This window comes from Myripristis murdjan, chromosome 11, assembly GCF_902150065.1.
Source record: "Myripristis murdjan chromosome 11, fMyrMur1.1, whole genome shotgun sequence".
Lineage (NCBI taxonomy): Eukaryota > Metazoa > Chordata > Actinopteri > Holocentriformes > Holocentridae > Myripristis > Myripristis murdjan.
In genome coordinates, this window is record NC_043990.1 from 3,731,414 (window position 1) to 3,753,607 (window position 22,194).

Here is a 22,194-nt window from a genome sequence, read left to right on the forward strand (position 1 = left end):
AGCAGCTTCCTCTTCTCATCTTTTGCTGACTGAGCTTTTATTGTGAAAGGTTCCACAGTCTGTCACTGATCACTCGTTCTCTGTGATGGATCTGATTTAAAATGGAATAAAGGACAAAACTCAAGCAAAAATGGGCCAAAGTGAAAGTAAAATCAGTGACGTTAGAATGCAAGTACACCACTAAGCTGCTGAGTTACAGTAACGTGAGTAAATGTAATCAGTTACTTCCACCTCTGGTATTTTCAGAGCAGAGTGGAAAATAAAAACAGGCTTTTCTGGTCCAACAGGACATTTTTTCATCCTATTGGGGTTTTGGAATAATGGGCCAATGGCATATTTCACTAATGAGTAATGAGAACGTGATTTCACATGATTGTCTCCGTCACAATCTGTGTTTATCTTCATACATACACACACACATACATACACACTCAGTGTCCACTTCATCAGCTCCACCTGTCAGCAGTTTATAATGTTCAGTTTGTGTTGGAGAATGTTTACATTTAATTCTGTGTTTATTCCTGAGGTTGTAGTTTGCAGAGGTCTTGCACTGGACTGCATTATACTCAGAGGTGTTTCCAATTTTTTGTCCTATCTATTGAAAACACAATGAGGTGGGACAGAATATTGGAAACAGCTGTCAGTATTTATTCTTATCTAAGTTATTTATTCTTTCTTGCACTCATTATTATTTAGCACCTTGTTTTTTTACACACTAGTTATATAGATTTTATTTTAATTATTTAAACTGCCCCACAATTCCATCTCTGTTGTAATCCGGAAGCCAAGCAACGACATTTTCCTTGCCAAAATCTCACTGCTGTGTTTTTTTGTGTGATAATAAAGAAAGTCTAAGTCTAAAGTGCAGTCCAGTCCAACAGCAGCACTAACTATGAGCTCAACGCCAAACACAGAAGTGAATGAACACCTCTGTTACCGTGACAACAAGACAAGCTGAGCATTATAGGCAGCAGGAGAGGAAACTTGGATTGGATTAGATTAGATTATACAGGTGGAGCTGATAGAGTGGCCACTGATTGGACACCACTCCTGTGTTACAGGGTAATTCTATTTCTGTAGCCTTCAAGTGTTTTTTTTTTTTTTTTTTCTTTTTTTAAAGTTGAAGCACCTGGTTGCTAACAGGTTGCTAAGGGCCGAGCTAAACCCAGACTGTGACTCTTCTCTTGCTGATATAGCTTTCTAATCCCGTCCAAATGAAACGTCCCATGTTCGTATTTAAACCTTCGTTTGGGAAGCTAATCCTGACTGAACGGGGCGTTTCTCGTCCCGCTGGTGGATTATTTTTTCCAGTTTTGGAGACAAATAGGAGCCAGTCAGATGCTGAGTGACTTGATGAGATGGAGATTTTTTTTTGCAGTGTATGACAGAGGGACAGACAGAGAGAGAGAGAGGGAGAGAGAGAGAGAGAGAGAGAGAAGTGGGGGGCTCTCAGGAGGCTGATAGGGCCAACACCTAATCAGGATGAGAGGCCGAGGCGTCGCTTTGATGCCGACGATAAGTGGAACACAGAACACAAAAAAAGAACAACCGTTTCCCCGCGGAGACGAACACAATGAGGCCTCTTCAATCGAACCAAGTAGAAAGTGCAGCGGGAGGAAGAGGAGGAAGAGGAGGAGGAGGAGGAGGAGACTGGGACTTTGTTTTTTTAAAGTGACATCTGTGCAAGCTAATCTCTCTTATGTGTATCCTCCTCCCGCTTGGACGAGATACAGTCTTCTTTTTTTCATTTTTTTTGTTTTATGTCTTTTCTTTAATAAAAAAAAAGAAAAAGAAAAAGAAAAAAACACAGATGGAGCGTTCGCCTTTTACGCCGCCAAAACTCTGGAGGGAGTTCAATCTAACTTTTCGAGTGGTTTGTGACGCCGTAAGTGTGTGTGTGTGTGTGTTTGCCGATGTGACGCCGACACACACACACACACACACACACACCAGACGGCGAGCAGATCCCGGGGGAGCGTGTGCGCTTTCCGGGGAAACGTCAGGGCCGGCGACGCGGGCCTCGCCGGGGATAACGTGAACTTTTGCCGCTCCTTCAGCTCGACATCTGTTCACGCCGACACGGTTTTGACACGGCATATGGCGCCGTCGACGTATGCGGCGTCGAACAGCGTGCACAAGTCACATCACGCTTTTCAGAATCAAAGCTTCGGCAGCGTGCACGAAACTGTGGCTCTGTTGAGCAGCTGCACACAATTGAACTCCATCCATTGCTTTTGGTGTTTTCTCTAATACATAATAACTGGTTTTCTGCTGCCGAAATGAAAATATCAGTGTTGCATGATAGGAGCTGTTCATTCATTCATTCATTCATTCATTCATTCATTCATTCAAAATGTGCTCCTCCTCACAGGTAATTGTGTCAAAACCTTTCACTGTTTTGTGTCTCCGTCCAGTTTCGTCCCCACGAAGGTTTCGGGCTAAAGTCCAGGGTCCGAGCGCGCTGCACGTCTCCTGGAAAGAGCCCAAAGGAGACTTTGAGAGCTACAGAGTCGTTTACACCACGCAGCCAGGTAAGGGCGCAAAAACACCCACGAGCCCGTGCTGCCACGGCGACCGCAGAGGGTGGACTGCAGATTATAATCTCTGTTTCTGAGGGTCTGAGGAGGGTCTGTCTGTTTTTAAGCTGCAGATGGTTTTGAGGTCACTCTACACTGGAAAAATGCAAAATCTTACCAAGATTATTTGTCTTATTTCTAGTCAAATTATCTCATTACACTTAAAATAAGACATGATCACCTCAGAAGTAACTTGTTTTTAGACAATTTTCACTTGAAACGAGAGACAATTGTCTAAAAACAAGTTACTTCTGAGGTGATCATGTCTTATTTTAAGTGTAATGAGATATTTTGACTAGGAATAAGACAAATAATCTTGGTAAGATTTTGAGTTTTTGCAGTGTAGTCTCCTAAGATTGGCTGGTTTGATTTTGATTTGTGACAATTATTGGTTTGAGGTCTCAAGTGTGATGGTGCGTTCAAGTGCCGGTGGGAATATCTGACACCGTGGGCCTCCATGGTGTTTGCAATCAAAGGAAGTGTCGTGTGTGAGGCTGAAGCTCTGCACGGAGGATTACTCAGGTGTGCACTCGTTTTTTTTTTTGTTTTTTTTTTTACTTTCTTTGTCCCTGGAAAGCTGACAGTGAGTGATGCTCTCCTCCAGTCAGCCACGTCCACGCTTTGCTCAAAGGCTCCTCAGCAGCACTTGTTGAAGGCAGGTGTGTCATTACAACACGGCCTTGTGTAAATATGTGCTGTGATCGCCACGTTCCCGTCGAAAAGTGAAAATTGCCTCTCGATGGCGGTGCAAATCGGGGGCGCTTTCATAACTTTGGCGCTCGCAAATCATGTAAAGTATTTATGTCACCGCCCGAGGGACAAAAATCCCAGTTATGCACCGAGGACCTCACAGCAGTTAAACTTTTCCCCCCCGAGGTGGAACAAATCAACCTTTTTTATGTGGCTTCCACCTGCGAGCTGCCTCACACCACACACACACACACACACACACACACACACACACACACACGACCTGACAAGACCGCAGCTTCTCTGACCTGAACATTTAACACACACACACTTTCTTTTTGGAAAACAACAAACTTCTCCGACTAAAAAACACTGAACTGTTTGTTTGCCGCAGTCCAGCTTCAGTACAGTGCTAAAAATATTATTGCACAACAGATGGAATATTTTCTGTAGAAAAAACTAACTAGCGAGCTAACCAAGTGACTGACATGATAATTAGCACCGCACAGTAACAATAATATCGGATAAAAGGAACAGATGGACACAGATAGAAAAACTTATATTAAATGTTTGGCTGCACAAAATAAAAATTAAAATTAAAAAAATTTCCTGTAAGTTATTGAGTAATATGGCACAACATGATTATCCTTGATGGGGAAAAAAGCATCCAGTCTCATGTTTGTTTGTTGTTAAATGAAGGGAACAAACAACTACTTTTAAAAATATGTTTTGGAGCTAACGCTAACATTAGCTCGCTAACCAACTTCCTGCAGCAACAATAACGAAAGGAAAAGGACATGAAACTTTTGTTTTTCCAATTAGTTGGTTAACACAAGACAATCTGATTCCAAAGCCACAGGCTGTCTGGAGTTTAATGCACAAAGTGAACGGAGCAGAAACCGATGGCACCGCTTGCAATGGTCACTGGCTAGCGCAGCATAAAACAGCGCTTTACGGTTGCCGTTGCCGTGGTGAAAGTCAGGCGGAAGTCTGTTAACATATTATTTTGCAAACTCCTTTGGTTATCCCAGCTGCTAATCATCATCAAACATAATACAAACCCTTAAATGCAAAGGGGAAGGAGAAAGTATCGAAATGTTTTGTTTGGCGCTAAAGCTAACGGCAAGCTGCTAACACTACAGCTAGCAAGCTAAAACAATAATAATATCCTAAAATTAATGAAAAGTAAAATTATTATGGGCAGAGTTGCACAAATATCAAGGGTTGTTATTGTATCTCCTTGATGGAAAAATGCCTTATTGTTGGTTTCTTGTTAGTTTTATTGTTGTTTACTGATTTTTGGGGACTTCCAAACATTGCAGGAACATCGCACGTGGAACAAAAAGCCGAGCAGGCCCGTTCACAGTTCGCCTGTCGCTCCGGCGCCGGGCTGGAGGCGACTCCGCTCGGCCGTCAGAGGAAACGGGGTCAGGTGAGCACAGGTAGCATCGAGCCCTCAGCAGCTGGCTCTGCCGGTGAATTATGAGCCTCATGGCCTGATTCTGGATCTTTAAAGCTGCTCCTTGGCAGCGGGAGACAGCTGTTTGAATGCCATTCAGCCTCCCAGGAATCATCTTTTATCAGGAAGCTGTTTTCCCGGAGCAGATGAACAGGTTCAGCCGTCAGTGGTGCCGTTTTGAGAGCTGCTTTTTGAATTTTGCTCCTTATGGTGCGCTGGAAAAATCCCCGCATTACCCCCCGACTCCATAAATTAACTGGGCAAATAAGGCAAACCCACAGTCAGTTTTTTTTTTTTTTAAGACGTTCAGTGAATTTCATGCAAAGCAAACAAGGATACCGGTACATATTAATAAGGTTTGTGTTTTCCTTTTTTAACAATCTTCAAGTCAAACAAATGGCAGGTTAACCATCCTGAAGACATGCCTGGCCCTTCTGTCACAAAACAACAAAAACCAAGCAGAGGAGAGGAAATTTATAGCAGCAATGAAAAGAAAAGAAAAGAGACAAGAATAATCAACACCAGATAACAGTGGAATAAGACAACAGGGTATTAAAGAGCATGCGTGCACAGCCGGGAGTCTTCAGGTGTGTTTGATTCGCTGGCAGTGCAGGCAGGACATCAGGCCTGACGGGTGGAGGCTGCAGGATGGAGGTTTCGACCGACTCCACTTCACAAGTATGCGCCTTCGGGCTCTGAGAGATGACACAGCTAAAACATTTTGCTTCCTTTTCAGAGAGACGAGCTGCATTCAAGGCAGTTATTTTGCACTTTAATGCAAAACAAGCAGGAGATCTGCTCCTCACTTCTGTCTGGGAGAGATTTACTCAGTTTAACATCAGTGGATCAGATCAGTACTGTGCTCGGTATGACAGACAAATTGAAGAAAAGTTGAGAAGAGCTGCCTGCCACACAGCAGATACTGTGTCACCGTCAGCTTTTCAATAGTTAAAGCCTGATGAGCACAGGAGGCCTTTCAGGTGTTACAGTAAATCACATGACGGCTGTGATCTGCCTAGACAGGCCGGAAGTAATTCATACTACAGCTGGAGCGAGCTGTTGCAGTTATGATTTTGTAGCAACAATACTGTGTTTATGTCAAATAAAACTGAGATAAATTTGTGATTATCGTATTTAATTCTCCGCCAAAAAGTACAGTTCCTCAAACTAAAATTTACTTGGCAACATAAACCGACTTGAGCGGCCGACTGTTTGCAGCCGACATGCAACGTTACGTCTGTTACAACGTTACAACGTCACATCTGTTACAGTGTTACATCTGTTACAGCGTTACAACGTCATGTCTGTTCCATTACTTCTGTTACAGTGTTACATCTGTTACAGCGTTACAACATCACATCTGTTCCATTACATCTGTTACAGTGTTACATCTGTTACAGTGTTACAACGTCACATCTGTTACAGTGTTACAACGTCACATCTGTTACAGTGTTACAACGTCACATCTGTTACAGTGTTACAACGTTACATCTGTTACAGTGTTACATCTGTTACAGTGTTACAACGTCACATCTGTTCCATTACATCTGTTACAGCGTTACATCTGTTACAGTGTTACAACGTCACATCTGTTACAGTGTTACAACGTCACATCTGTTACAGTGTTACAACGTCACATCTGTTACAGTGTTACAACGTTACATCTGTTACAGTGTTACATCTGTTACAGCGTTACAACGTCACATCTGTTACAGTGTTACAACGTCACATCTGTTACAGTGTTACGTCACATCTGTTCCATTACATCCGTCACAACGTTACATCTGTTATAGTGTTACAACATCACATCTGTTCCATTATGTCTGTTACAGTGTTACATCTGTTACAGTGTTACAACGTCACATCTGTTACAGTGTTACGTCACATCTGTTCCATTACATCCGTCACAACGTTACATCTGTTATAGTGTTACAACGTTACATCTGTTCCATTATGTCTGTTACAGTGTTACATCTGTTACAGCGTTACATCTGTTACAGCGTTACATGTTACAGTGTTACATCTGTTACAGTGTTACGTCACCTCTGTTCCATTACATCTGTTACAGTGTTACATCTGTTACAGTGTTACAATATCACATCTGTTACAGCGGTACAATGTCACATCTGTTCCATTACATCTGTTACAGTGACAACATTATAGCATTACACCTAGTACGTTACATCTGTTAAATCACATCCGTTACGACGTTACATCTGTTGCAACGTCACATCTGGGCGGCGTGGCGGCGGCGTGGCTCATGAGGTAGAGCGGTCGTCTGGTAATCGGAGGGTTCCCGGTTCAATCCGCGGCTCCTCCACAGTGTGTTGAAGTGTAGTTGAGCAAGACACTGAAGCCCTCACCACCCCTGATGGACAGCGTGGCAACAGGCGTGGCAGCCTCCGCTGTCAGTGTGTGAATGTGTGTGTGTGAACGGGTGAATGTGAGGCTGATGAGCAGCAACATTTGCTTTGTTTTCGTTTTCCATCCAAACCCAAAATCGCATCTGGACGCACTTCTGTTGTCAGTAGCAGGTGAAGGTGACCAGATATTTGGGAGCCAACCCGGAGACATTTGTGATTTTAGTGGCAAATATTAAACACAACAGACATATTCCAGAAAGCATTCAAACACATGAGGTCGATTCAACCTTGTTTAAATTTATCATTTTAATAATTATACATGTAGGTATTTTTTGGCCAATGTTCCTGTATTTTTGGCCCATTTGCTCATTGCTAACCCCTTTTTCCCATGTTTTTGGACAAAATCAAGAGAACGGCAGGGTTTGCATCTTGAACCCTCCTCAGCTTCACATCCTCACAGCTCCAGTCGACGCAGTAACACCACAAGTTCCTCAGCTAATGTTCGCTAACAGCAGCTACCTGAAGCTGTTGTTCAATCCACCGCCACACCTGCTCACTTTAAACTATGACACAAAACTTGAAAACGTGACTTTTTAACATATCCTTGGTCTCCCAGCCGAATAAAGGATTTTAATATTCACACTCCAGAGTGCCTCGGGACCTCCCTTCATGACTGCAGCACACATTTCAGCAAGACAGTCATTTTTCCCTTGAAGAGCACCTGAGTTTATCTGTTTCAGACATTTCAAACACAGAGCCCACCCCCACCCCCTCGTTTCTGTACAAGTTCCTCATGTTTTAGTTTTGGTTTAGCTCAAAATGAAAGAAAGTAGAAACAAAAAAGAGAAGGCAAAAACACTCCAGGTGTGTGTGTGTGTGTTGCTGTTATTATCATAAAGATGGCTGCAGACGAGTCGAAGTCCGCCCAGGTTTTTATTGCAGTAAAGACGGGGAGAGCGTTCTTCTGGTTTCTCTGTGATGACGAGTCGCTCCAAGCATTCATCCACGTCATTTACTGGTTGTAGTTTTTCCTTGGTTGTCAGCACTTTTTAACTTTGTTGTGAAAGGCGCTGCTTGATCAAAGTTTCTTATCATATCAGCAGGAAAGGAAGACGAATCATGGCAGATTCTAAGAATCAGCGGAAGCTTTTTTTTTTTTTTTTTGCTTCTTGTCTGGCATCCTCGTAATTTTCTTTTTGCGTCTTCTCTCTGCAAAACTTTTTCCATCTGAACTTTTCCTCGTCTCCTCTGTTTTCTCTCCTGTGTTCTTGTTATTTCGGCGTGCAGAGACGGTTTCCTGCAGTGGGAGCCTGAAAACAGCCGAGGCACATTAGCTGTCCCAGGCTGAGTTGCTGTGTTGATGGAAAGCCTCAGGACTTGGGCTCGTATTAGATTTGAATTAAGGTCTGGGTGGCTTTGTGGTTCCCAAGGTGAGGCCTGGGGCCCGGCCGGGGTCCTTCAGAGGCTTGCTGTTGGTCCCCGGCAAAATGAGCTATAGTTTAATTTCACTTTTATTTCACTCGCTGGACTCTGAGCACAATGAGGGGGGATGTAAGAAACGACCTCAGGTTTCCTCTCTGTTTCCTCTCCGGTGTGCATTAAAAACTTCAAACTCTACTAAACTCCAAACTCTACTAAATCACTGCTAATTGTGAAAAATGGCCAAATGCGTAGATATTTCAGGGCCATGACAGACTGCAGGTGTTGCTGAAGTGTCGGGCCGCATGATGACGATGCAGAAAACACAGACAGAATCATGGATTTCGATGATGAAAACAATAAAACGAAATAATGCAGAATTTGTCAAAATGTGAATTCATTTTATGAAAGTCAGGCTTTTGTCTACCATCATAAGCGTTTTTTTTCCCACAGCACTCAAAGCAGAATGAACAGAAAAAAAAAAGCCATGCTGAGAGTCTGCACTGCCTTTGATCGAGCGACGTGAAATTCAAATTTGGATAAAGTTTGTTTTTGTGTTTTTGTGTTTTTCTGTAACTTTGTTCATTCTGTTCAATGGAGCCGTGCGTAATCCCTCGTCTTCTGTACTTTTTACGTGTGTGATCTCCAATTTGTTGGTCAAAAAAAAAAATAAAAATGCAAAATTCAATTAATTTCACTGAAAAAACTCTCCATGCTATCAAGTGTCATCTTCAGTGGTGAGATCTTGTTTTTCTATCAACAAGGGTATAAAAAAAAAAAAAATCTGCCAGCGGGATGAAATAATCCCAGATAATTTGTTTCCAGAATTTTCTTGAATCAAGTGTCTCATCTGGTCTGCCTCATTCTGACTTGTTTCAACACATTTAGACTTAATCCCAGAAAAAAAAATCCTGGAAGAAGTGAAACTGCACTGGAAACAAGTGGGATTATCTCACCACAGTGGTGGATTTTTGACCTCGTTTGAAGAAAAACAAGATTTTAAGCTCTTGTCAATATGGAGATTTTATTTTAATATAATCTGTCGGGGTGTTAAAAGTTGTTTGGCTCGTTGGCGTCAACACCAGTCAGACAGACACGGTTCATCTCTGCGCCGGCTGTTTCCCGGCTGATCCGTGCGGTCGGAGTTTAGCCTCGTCTTATTTACCTCGTCGCCGCTGGACGCCGCTCTCCTCCGGCGAAGATCCAGCTCCTCCCGCCGCCTGCGGCTCGACTCGGCCGCCCGTTTGATCACGGTAATGGAGAAAATGTCAGATAAGACCCAGCGAGCGCAGGAAGCCGTCCTCTGAAGAAGCGCCACGGGGCAGACGGCGGCACGGATGGATGGATGGAGGGAGGAAGAGAAAGAAAGGCGAGGGAGGGCACCAGTAAATGGATAGAGGGAGATACCAGAGGGATGCAGGTGCAGAGGGGATGGAGGGAGAGCGCAGAGTAAATGGAAGGAGGGATGGACGACACGGATAAAAGAGATACAGAGGGAAGGAGCGATTAAAGGCCGGATGCAGACACAATCTTATCGCGGCGGCCTGCCGGTGATCTGTCAGCGCGGCACAAACTCACACAGATATCCTTGTAATGCAGCTTTGCTTTTTCTCCGAGTGAACGCCGCTCTCCGCTTTCATCCCGGGGAGGAGAGGCGAATGAGAGCAGCCACATCCACACGCCGGATCTCAGACGTTCGACTCCGACGGGCCGGCCGCGCAACAGGAGCGAGGCTTACCGCCGCCCATCTGCACGTCTGTGCTGTGGAGGTGAAGGCTGACAGTAACAAAGCTGTGAGGTTCATGACCGGAAACCATTTGTGGGGAAATAAAAGTTGAGAAGAGCAGGGCTGATCTGTTGAAAGATGCTGCAGGCGACTTTTCTCCCTCACAGTTTTGGCAAATCACCATCATTCACAGAGGCTCCGAGGCAAAATTCCTTTTATTGAGGAACAAACACGAGGCACCGAGTCTCAGGAGGAGGAGCACAAGCTTTGGATCTGCACTGATTTCAGAAGCCATTAACAACTAACCTGTGATTTGTGGAGAATTTTGTACCCCATAATTATATAAACTAACACTCCGTGTCTCCGCCCACTTCACCGCCTCGCCTCTTCAGCTTCGTTCAAAGCGTCTCGTTCTGCAGAAAAGCTCAGATCGGTGGTGTGAGTGCGGTGAAAAAGTTCATTCTCAGCAGCGCCACCTTGGAGCTGGAAGTCTGCAGCTCAGAGGCAAAATAATCCACATAATCCCAGCCCAGTCGTCAGGAAAAACTGTTGCATTTTCCGTTTCTGCAAACCAGGGATACGTTAAAAAGTCACGTTTTCAAGTTTCATGACGTAGTTTAAATGATGATGATGTAGTTTAAACCATGACGACAAACCTTTCCCATGTCTTCACCGTGAGCTTTTCTTAACCTTCACCGAGCAACTTTATGGCAAAAAAAAAAAGCAAACAAAAGTGGCTAATGTAGCTAACAAGTTCATTTTAGCTAGCGTTTACTCATGCACGAAAGTTAGCTCCACCACGTCGCCTGCAGGTCTAAATGTTGACATGCGGTGTATTTTTCATTCAGAAACTTTGACATTTCAACGTATTTGTTGGTTTGCAGAAACAGAAAATGGCAGCGTTTTATTCTGGTGACTGGATTGGTCATCTAACAGGAAGCTTGTGAGAGTGACATTTATCCCTCATTTGCATTACAACATTTTTTTTTTCACCTTAACATTCAGTTTTGTACCACCAAGCTGCTGTGAACCTGGAAGCTGGACTCACCCTGTGTTTCCATATGGAGTTTGAGCTCTCAGCACCCCCTAGTGGTCAGAGATCGCTCACTGCAGCATAAAGTAAAAAAAAAAGAAAAAAAAAAAAGATCAAAATCGCAGTAGGGATAAGTGCAATTTTCAAATCGCTACCGGGAATGCAACAGTGTTATATGTTATACAAGCTGGAAGTTGTGAGTTCCGAGTGGACATGAATGCAGCATCAGTTCAGCTCAGAGGTCAGAGGTCAGCGGGGGTCAGGGACACTTCCAGGAGGTCAGACGTGTTCGCTGTCTGCGGGGATCGAACCTGTGACGTCCTGAGACAGTTCCGGTGCCTTCACGTGCCGCCGGGAAAATCCAACATCCGGGAGAAACCAGCTCCTGGACGGCGGTGCGTTCACGTGCGTTTCGTTGGACACAAACGATGAACGAGCGCGGCCGCCTTGCTTGCCAAGCAGATTGATTTAGAAACTTTATTTGAACAAACGCTGGTTACCGTGGTGATTCTGCCTGTCTGCAGGTGTGTTTCAGTAAAACTGTTTTCCTCACACCGACTGAGTGAAAGCTGATTTTTTTTTTTTTTTTTTTTTCATTTTCATGAGAAGGTTGCGATTGCATTACGACCCTGGAAGCCTTACCAAATTTTTCTCCCACTTCCCGCCCCTATTGTCAGACTTTAAATGGCATTCAGGTGAAACTTTGAAATGGGAAATTGTAAACGTATCCGAGAGCAGGAGGATGCAGGGAGCCGCTTTAGCCATTAGGGTGCTTTTTCCCCTGAGTCATGTCCCGTAAAGGCTTTCAGTCCGGCAACCTGCGAGCCGGCGCTGTAACCCTGGGCTTACCGCTTTCTTCACAACCTCACCGCCGCGAGATCTTTCAAATAGGCTTGACATTTTCACCAAAGCTTGATGGCCTCATTTCTGAGACAAGCCCACACAGCTCCCGTCGCTCCATGTTGCCTGTGGGCAGCACTTAGTCTGAAAAAAAAAAAAAAAAAAAAAAAAAATCAGATTAAAAGGTAAGTCATGGAGGAGCTGTGAAGCCTGAGTGGCTGCCTGCCGAGCCGACTGAGGCAACTGAGCCACGCCGGATAGATGGTGGGTTTCAATGTGGGGTCTGGGGACCGCCGGGGGTCCTCGAGGGTTTTCCAGGGGGTCTTCAGCGAAAAGAGGAGCGCTTTAAATTCACTTGTGGAAAAAAAAAAAGCAGCCTGAGCCTTTCACAAGCACTTAAACACAACATGTGTTTAAATACATGTTTTTTTTTTTTTTTTTTTTTATTTCTTGCTTTTTTTTGCTCATTTTCTGGTCATTTTTTGTTCCATTTTTCTGGTCTTGTTATGCTAATTTTTTTTTTTTTTTTTTTTTTGGATGTTTAGGTATTTTTTGGTCAATTGCATTTTCCCCTGTGTTTTGGAAAGAAAGCATGTGAATTTACACACCGTTCACAAGCATTTAAACACATGAAGTCTAATGTCAGTCCAGTATCACTGATCTGATATTTAAATATATGATTTTAAAAATATTTTTCTTGTAATTTTTAATATATTATTAATATTTTTTGCTAACATTATGGTAATTTTTGGGGCATTTTGTCTTCTTTTTCAGTTCAGTAATTGTGGCCTTTTTTTTAGTTAATTTTCCATTTGCTTTTTTATGTTTCAGTATTTTTTTTTTTTTTATAATACAGCAAGCATTTAAAAACATGAAGTCTAATGTCATCCAGCATCACTGATCTGATATTTAAATATATGATTTTAAAAAATATTTTTGTCATGATTTTTAATATTTTTTGCTAATATTATCGTAATTTTTGGCGCATTTTGTTTTGTTGTTTTATTGCATTTTTTATGTTTCAGTATTTTTTCTTTTTTTTATTAATACAAGAAATCTAATATCGATCCAACATGGCTGATCTAACCTTTGAATATATCATGTTAATGATTATGTTAATATTGATCCAGCATCACTGATCTGATATTAATATGTATAATTCTGAAAAGGAGTGGCGGGGGAGTTTCTCCTCTCTGCTGGACGAGCTTTAATGAGGGTTTTGTTTGTTTGTTGTTGTTTTTTCAGTTTGTGATTGACAGGAGGAGACGTCACGCGAGCCCAACCAGAGATCTGAAACACACACAAAACGCTCGTAAAATAATAACGATTACGGGTTATTTCCACATAAAAGAACTTTAATGATGCCCGCTGGGAGACTCTGGATATGAATGTTTTTCGGTGGGGTTTTTTTAGAGAACATTATTACCCAAAAGATGATTAAATATCAATAAATTACAGAGGCTGCAGTCAATAAAAATGCTCGCAGTTTGTCAATCAGTGCCTCAAGATACTGGCACTTAAGTTGCCTTAATTTTGCGGTATCAGCCATAATTTGAAGAGTTGCCGTTTCTGTCTTTGTTTTTTTCCTTTCCAAATCTCATTTTGAAACTTTTCATATAGAGAAATGGTATTTAATAAGGTAGAAGTTTATTGATCCCTGCTGGGGAATCAGGCTGCAGGATGATAACGCGGTTAAGCGCCGCAAAACAGACAACAGAAAAGAAAGAAAGCACAAACATGGATAAATAAAATAAGCAGCACGCAGGTTTCTCTCAGTGTTTTGCTGTAAAGGTGAAGTGTGTGTGTGTGTGTGTGTGTGTGTGTGTGTGTGTTCGCTGTGATCTGGGACCTGCAGCCGCTTCTTTCATCTGCAGAGCCGTCACTCTGCTGTCACTCTCCTGTCGTTTTACCGGCACGCCCCGAAATATTTCCCTTTTTATTTGGCTGGCTTTGTTATTATAGGTTTTATTGTCGTTTTATTCATATTCCTGAGCACTTTGACTCTTTTCTCTGCTCGTTTCCTCCTCAGGCTTCAATAAATTCAATAAAAAAAGTTTGAGCGATCTTGTCACGTCCACATCAAAGTGCTGATATTATGAATAGTTAGAAATACTTTGATTTTTTTTTTTTTTCCAAAGTAAAAGCAGAGAACTGTGCAGTCGGCACTTTGTGTTAAATTCAGGTGTGTGTGTGTGTGTGTGTGTGCAGCTGCAGTAGAAAAATAAATGTGCACATTATCTTTTAATTTTATAATAAACATCACACAGGCAGTTTTTTAGTTTCAGTAACAAAAACAGACAATAAGCTTTTATTACAACATTAAGAGCCTTACCATTAACACAAAATAAGGAGAGGCATCGAGAGATAAATAGAGCTGAGTCATAAAAACACATTTAAGGTAAGGGAAGAAAGAAAGAAAGAAGGAAAGAAAGTAAATATGTAAGAAAGAAAGACATCAAACGAAAAAGAAAGAGAAAAAGAGAAAGAAAGAAAGCAAGTAAGTAAGAAAGATGGAACAAAATAAAGAAAAAGAAAGAGGGAAGGAAGGAAAAGAAAGAATGAAAAAAAGACAAGAAAGGAAGGAAGGGAGGGAGGAAAGAAAGCAGGTAAACAGGTCACCGGCTGATTCGCAGTCTGTGTTGCACGTGGCACGGCCGAGCTTTGTTCAGACCCGCAGGACCATTATTTAAAATTCAAGTGGAGATCCTGAGGTTTCCAGAGATCCCGAACATGAGCAGCTGAACTCCAGGGAAATGTGTCCGAAATGATGCTCAGGACATGCAGATCTTTTCTATCTGATGTGATTCTGCAGCCATAAAACAGCAGCGTCTTGGTTTTGAATATTTCATTCAGTGTCAGAGTGACGGAGCTTCAGCAGAGACACCCGCTAGACTCCTGTTTTGTTGACTAAACTTAACTTTTCCCTAACCTTAACCAAGTGTTTTTGTTCTCTAACCTTTAACTAACCTTAACCTTAAGTGCTTTTTATGTCTAAACCTAAACTTTACCTAAAGTGTTTTTGCCATCTAAACCTAAACTTTTCCCAACCTTAACAAAAAGGTGTTGTTGATTAACCATGCCCTAACCTTAACCAAGTGCTTTTCATGCGTAAACCATAACCTTTTCCTAACCTTAACCAAGTGGTTTTGTTGTCTAAATCTAACCTTTTCCCAAAATTAACAAAATGGTATTGTTTACTAACCTTTCCCTAACCTTAACCAAGTGCTTTTTTAATGCGTGACCCTAACTTTTTCCCAACCTTAACCAAGTCATTAAATTGACTCAGCCAAACCTTAACCAAATCATTGTGTTATCTTTTTCTAACTTTTCTCTTACTTAAACCAAGCGTTTTTTTTTTTTTAAATGTCGAAACGTAACCTTTCCCTAACCTTAACCAGGTCGTTCTGTTGCCTAAACCAAACCTTAACCAAGTGGTTTTGTAGTCTAAATCTAACCATGCCCTAACATTTAAGCTTAATCTCTCCCCAACTCTTACCAAGTGCTTTTTATGTCTAAGCCTAACCCTAACCCTGACCTTAACCAAGTGGTTTTGTAGACTAAACCCTAAACCGAGCGATTCTCTAACCTTAACCGAGTTGTTTTGTAGTCTAACCTAAACCACGTGACACTGATGTGATTAAAGCAAGGAAGTTTGCTGCCTCTGATATTATAGGCTTTAGGTTATTTATTAATTCATTATAGGGTCTGTCTTAGATATTTCACTGCACAGTGTTATTTATTGTGTGCGCTGCTGGACCTGGGTAATGCATTTTTCGTTCCTTGATGTTTTTAACATGTTTGAATGACAATAAACTGAAACTGAAACTGAAACTGACGCTGAAGGGTGTCTGTATCAAATGCGACAGACACGTGACCAAACTGACAGCCTGGGAGTGAGAACGTGTTGGTCTTATGATGTGGGGAAAACGGTTTGTTTCAACTTTGAAGCCTCTCAAAGTGAAATTTCAGGAGAAAATAAATAAATCAGAGTGTTTCCATCGGGAGTCACACCGCCTGGCTGTGTTGCTCCTGAGGTCAGAGTTCACGCTGAGGTCTTCAGCTCCATCCAGGCCTCGCGTCCAGATTCCTCTCCGTGTTTCGCTAAAACAAGTCGGCGACATTTGTCATGCAGGCGGACGAGGGGAGTCGAGTTGAATCCTCCGGGGGCTGAGGGTTTGAGTCGCCGGCTCGTCCTCCAACAGGTGCGGCGAGCGCCTCCGCCTGACAGCTCCATGAGGAGATAATTACTCAGGTGTCACCGCGGTTGTTTGTGATTTCCACATTCAAACGAGGGACGCGAGTTACAAACCACACTAAAGTGATTGTTGTGATTGAAAGGAAGGACGGCACAAAAGAAGCCGAACAAAAGACTCAAACGGCAGCTTGAACTCTGAAAATGTGTGCGCTTTAGTCTGAAAATAATTGTTTTCCGCTTTGTTGGTTGTTTTTTTATTTATTTTTATTTTTTAACTTTTTCAGCGTTGGATAGGAGGGAGAAGGAACCCACTCGGGTGTTGTGGAGGTGCTGACTGCGGTGAAAGTGTAACTGTGAGGGAGGGAAGTCACACACTCACGATGCAAAAATAGATTTTGACATTAAAGTCTTCTTCAGGGTCTTTTTTTTTTCAGTGTTGAAACCTCTCAGCATGTTTTTTTTTTTTTTTTTTCTGTGCTCACGCTGTTGGAGAAAGGAGATGCTGTATTTTAAAGAGATGTTTTAGAGGCAGAATGAGCAGGATTTGTCGCCGTGGTTTGTAAAGACACGGTTTTCCTTTCCCGCCCGCCCCAAAATGTAACATTGCCATGCTAGGAAAAAAAAAATTTGGCCCACCAGCCTCTTCCATGTCCAATAGAGAACGGGCCGTTGCTCTTCATCCTCGTCCTCTTTGTGGAAAAGGTTTTATCCTCTTGTTGTTTCTCCTCGCTAGATTTCCTTTCTTTTCCACGTCTGTGATTTTTGGAGCTTCCTATTGGATGTGGTGCTGTGGATCTGGCACCGTGCTGCGCTGTGATTGGCTGAGAGTGACACACCCGCTGCCCAAAGGCTCAAATCAATGACGTGTGGCGCCCCCTGCTGAATAATATTGACTGTTTACATGACGATCTGTGCATTTTACTCTGAAATATCTCGACTTGAAAGTTGACTTTGTTGCATTTTTTGCGTTTGATTTGCAAAAAAGTCACATGACTCGGTAGCAGCTTGCTGATTGGATGGAGTTCCTGTCTCTTCCTTCACATGAGCAAACGCACTTCAGTTTGTCTCCCTCTACCCATAATACCTTGTGTTTTGGCGCTGGCTTCCTGTCGCTGGCGGGGTTGCGTTCCGTCCGTGCAGAGCTCAGATAAACCGTTCTGAACCGAGGACTGTGAACGCACCGCCGGTTTAAACACAGCCAGGAAGACGTGGCTTCTGCATGTCCTCCTTGTGTTTTCATGGTGTCTTCGTGCCGGTCGGATGGTTCTGAAGTCCGACTGGTCATCGTTGGGATTTGAACCGGCAACCCTCCTGTCTTTAACCCGAGTCAGTAACCTTGTCGCCGTCTCTGATCCCCGCCCAGGTGGCCAGCAGACGGAGGTTCAGGTGTCGAAGCAGGAGGGCAAACTGCTGATCCAGAACTTCGACCCGTCTAAAGAATACAGCTTCAGGATCACGGCGGTGAGCGGAGGGCAGGAGAGCAAACCCCTGCAGGCCAAACATGAAGGTGAGGAACACGCTCACTCACAACGACACCACAAAATAAAACCAACTAAAATAAAATAAAAACCAGCAGAAAGTGTGTGTGGTGCTGCTGTCGGTCAGATTTTTTTTTTTTTTTTTTTTTGCACATTGCTTTTTGCACACTGGCTTGTACTTAGATCTTATTCTTTATTTTTTTTATCTTTTATTATTTTATTTAATCTGTAATCTGTGGATCTATCTATCTATCTATCTAGATTAGAATAAAACAACTAACTCACACTGACACTGACACGAACAAGAAAACAAGAAACACTCACCTGAGAGCAGCAAACCCACTCTGAGACTGAACTGAGCAGAAAACAAAAACTAAAAATGAAATAGAAATAAAAAATAAAAAAAGAAAAATATAAAGCTATAATTACTTTGGTAAGGACGGGGCCTCTAGCTACTTCATTATCACATTTCTGACAGTTTTTTTTTTTTTTTTTTTTTTTTTTTATCGGTGAAAGGGGGACAAGCAAACATCACCATATTTTACTATAAATAGAGCAGCACAACTCCAGAAGCTTTTAACTCATCATCATCATCATCATCATCATCATAATGATAAAAAAAAGGGAAAAACAAACAAACGAACCAGCACCAAAAAACATTAAAAAGGAAAAAGAGAAAGAAGAAGAAGTGGGAGTGGGTGACTAAACGACTGATACTTAGTAGATCAAGTTATGAAGCACATAGATAGATAGATAGATAGATAGATAGATAGATAGATAGATAGATAGATAGATAGATTGCACATGCAGTAAACAGGCCAGACATGTGATTCTCGGTCTTTAGAAATGGTCGACAGGTTCGTGAAATATTCAATAAATCCGTCTCTGTACCTTGGAGAAGCCATCAGTGTTTCCCCTCAGGGAGAGGGTTAGTGTTTCAAACCTTAAAATAAATAAAACATCCTCACATCGCTCATCCAGACTGAGGAGGAGGCTGCTTCCAACACAGTAATAACCTTCTTCTTCTTCTTCTTCTTCTCCTCTTCTTCTCTCTAAGAGTGTTTTAAAGGTAATCACTCCTCTGTTTCCAGCCTGAGTGTACAGAGGGTTTCTGATGTGTTTGTCCTGATTTATGTAAAACAGAAGAAAATATTTCAAAAAGTGAAGAGACGACGACGAGATGAGCCGATGTGTTTGAGGGGCGTTAACCAGACGTTTATTTGATGAATATTTTCCCCCCCGACAATAATCACAGTCACATTTCTACTGAGTGCAGCGACAGTAAAGCTTAATCTACAGTAATCTGATCTAATAAACAAATCTAATGTAATCTAATCTAATAAAACGAATCTAGTGCTGATAATCTGCTATGAGCTAATCTGAAGTGATATCCATCATCTGACAGCTGGGAACCTGGGAAGCTGTGTGTGTCGGCTTGTTCTAGTCATACATCTCTAATAGACACTGTGTTTTTTAGGTGTCTATTTATTAGTTTATTTAGTTAGTCATTTATTTGTAGTGGCAAAGGGGTAGAACTGTATGATAAGAGCATATGAAGCCATTTCCATGCATATTTATGTGTCAGAAGTTGTTGCAGCATTTTTTGAGTTAATACCATTTATGGAGTTAAACAGATTTGGTGCGAAATTGAACCATTTTTGACCACTAGAGAATTGATAAAAATGGTCAAAAATGCCTCCAAAATCCCACTTTAGGAAACCAAAACCCTGAGGAACACCACAGAAAGGTTCATGATTTGATTTGGTGTCAAGAAGTTTTCACATTCGGAGATTTCTGTAAGAACTGCATTGACTGGATGTTGAGCGATGTGTTGAGGAAACGTGTCAGAAACTGGCCCTCACTGTCGGTCCAGCTGGAGAAGCAGAGCTCTCTAGTTTGTGTGTGTAAAGTTTGATGAGGCTGTGATTCTCCTAGAGGTCACTAGAGGTCATTTTCTCCAGCGACGTCCAGTGTGACAAAAGTCTCTGCCTGCAGTGAAATGGCTGCTATGGGGGCCAACATCATCACACAGGAATCAAATGTGGCTCATTGAATCCACAAGAGTCTCAGCTTTCCAGTCAAAGCCAACTGATGCAGCTCCAAGACTGTTTAGGCCCCAGTCTGCACACACACACCATTTTACAACAGGCCACAAGAACACATGTGGACTGCAGGCTTTGGGGCCCAAACTGCATGGGATTAGCAGAAGGTGGGCGTGTCTGTTCTCCTGAGGTTCTCCTGAGGTTCTCCTGAGGTTCTCCTGAGGTTCTCCTGAGGTTCTCCTGAGGTTCTGTGGTTCTGGAGGTTGTGTGCTGCTGACTCAGTCGTCTCCTCGGGCTCTGTTCCTCTGCGGCGTCTCACACATTAATCTCTCTCTGTGACCAATTAGCCAAAGTGAAGAAGGGATGATGCTGTTTTTCATGTTGCTGCCATCTGGCTGCTGAACTGTTCTCACTAACAAAAATAAGGCCTCAAGCACTTTTTGGATTTTCAGCTATTTTTATATGATATTATTAGTATTGCTATCTCTGCTTAATCCTGGTTTTGCAATCTGGGTTTTGCTTTGTTCCTCGGTGCCACAGGAGGCCGAGGACAGCTCTCCATGCTTCCTGCCATGTATTCTGTTGTATTCTGTGTTTTATTTATTTATTTATTTTTATTTCCCTCTCTTCTCCTCTGTCACCGTTCGTTAACGCCGGTGTGTTCTCGTCTCCTGCAGCCCAGCGGTCGGGGGTGGAGATGGTTCAGCCTCAGCAGAGGGAAGACAGCGGCGTCACCGAGGAGAACAACGAGATCTCAGAAGGTAAGATCCTCAGCGGGGAAACCGGAGGAGAAAAAAAAAAAAAAAAAACTCACCGACACAGAAAAGACTGACACCTCCCGTCACATCGCCTCTGCTGGTCGTCTGGATTCAAGACCTCTGCTGTTTAACAAGAGCACGCCGAGCTTCTTCTTCTTTTTCTTTCTTTCTTTCTTTTTTTTTTTTTTTTTTAATATATAAGTTTTGACAGGAGATTCTTTTTGAAGCGCCGTCTCGGTGAGGCAAGCTGTCAGCGTTCGGAAACAACTTCTGAAGCAAAGTTAGAAATGTGTCCCGTAACCAGGAACAAGTTTTTAGACAAATTGGAGGAGGCAGCGCCGCCGACATCTCTCTCTCTCTCTCTCTCTCTCTCTCTCTCTCTTCACAGCTCTCCATTAATGCCAAACGTCTTTTCCTTTTTGACAAGAGAAAGATTTTGGAAGGTTTCTCCGGCAATGACACTTGAAGGCGTCGTTTTTGGAACCCCTGGCCTTTTTCAGACTTGTGATTTCAAACTGAGAAGAGAGAGAGAGAGAGAGAGAGAGAGAGAGAGAGAGAGAGAGAGAGAGAAAACAGGTAAGTGGAAGCTGAAAAGGGTCTAAGAGTTTTGTCACAAACAACTCCATTCACAGCTGGTGGGAACAGCGATCGATTCACCCTGCAAATTAGGGGCCATTTCCTCGGCTCAGGCTCTCCTCTTTGGAAACATCGCCTTTGTTTGCGATTTTTTTTTTTTTTTTTTTTTTTTTTGCAGTTGCAATTACCACTTCCACACTTTTCAAGGAGGCAAGAGGGCCTGCGAATGCAACGGCGTGCTCTGAAGCCTCATCTCCGAGAAAATAGACGGAGAGAAAATGACAAAACGCCCCGAAAAGGGGGCAGGATTCAAGCGAGGGGCCCGTCGACAAGTAGGAAATGAGCGGAGGAAGCAGAGTGGTAAACAAGGCCATTACCATTTTAACAGGATTTTAACCGCCACACGCTGAGGCGCAACATCCGACACCGCCAGGGACAAAAAGGACAAGTGAACGCCTCATGTCGGCCGCCGTGAAGCGGACGAGACAGCGAGGTGAGCCTGAACTCCGGCGTCCGCTCTGAGGTGTTTACCTGGCTCTGTTTTGTTGACGCGAGCCCGCCGTCGTGTCCCTTTGGGTGTTTGAACATCTGAAAAAGGTCGCTCCGTGTTTCGGGGAGCGGCGATAATTACGGTGCAGATGTGAGCTCTGGCGGAGGCGAGCGGGCGATGACCGAGGCTCCGGCCGCCGCCGCCGCCTCAAATGACACCTTCTGCTCTCCCAGCTGGCTCAGCCGCACGGAAACATGACAACAAGCCTTTGTTTTCCTGCCTACTACTCCGATTAAATCAGCCTCACTCCACTGTGTGTGTGTGTGTGTGTGTGTGTTACTCGGCTGTCATTGTGTCCCTGCTCATGAAAACTGTCGCACATCTTGAAAAAAAATAAAATCTGCACCTCAACAAGTCATTCAGTCTCATCTCCACAGTTAAAATCTTGTTTTTCTTCCACCCAGGTAAAAAAAAAATCTGCCCGCAGGATTAAATAATCCCACTTTTTCCTCCAAAGATAATCAACTTGTTTGAACAGTTTTCTTCAAT

General features: G+C 42.9%; 1 protein-coding gene across 1 annotated transcript in view; it reads left to right on the plus strand.

Annotated features, from left to right (window-relative positions):
• The window catches only part of col14a1b (collagen, type XIV, alpha 1b), a 247,931-nt gene that overhangs the window by 11,328 nt on the left and 214,409 nt on the right, over window positions 1-22,194 (plus strand). Inside the window, exons 2-4 of the mRNA XM_030063880.1 lie at window positions 2,415-2,531; window positions 17,665-17,808; window positions 20,499-20,582. Coding sequence (XP_029919740.1) covers window positions 2,415-2,531; window positions 17,665-17,808; window positions 20,499-20,582 — 345 coding nt within the window. The remainder of the gene's footprint in view (window positions 1-2,414; window positions 2,532-17,664; window positions 17,809-20,498; window positions 20,583-22,194) is intronic.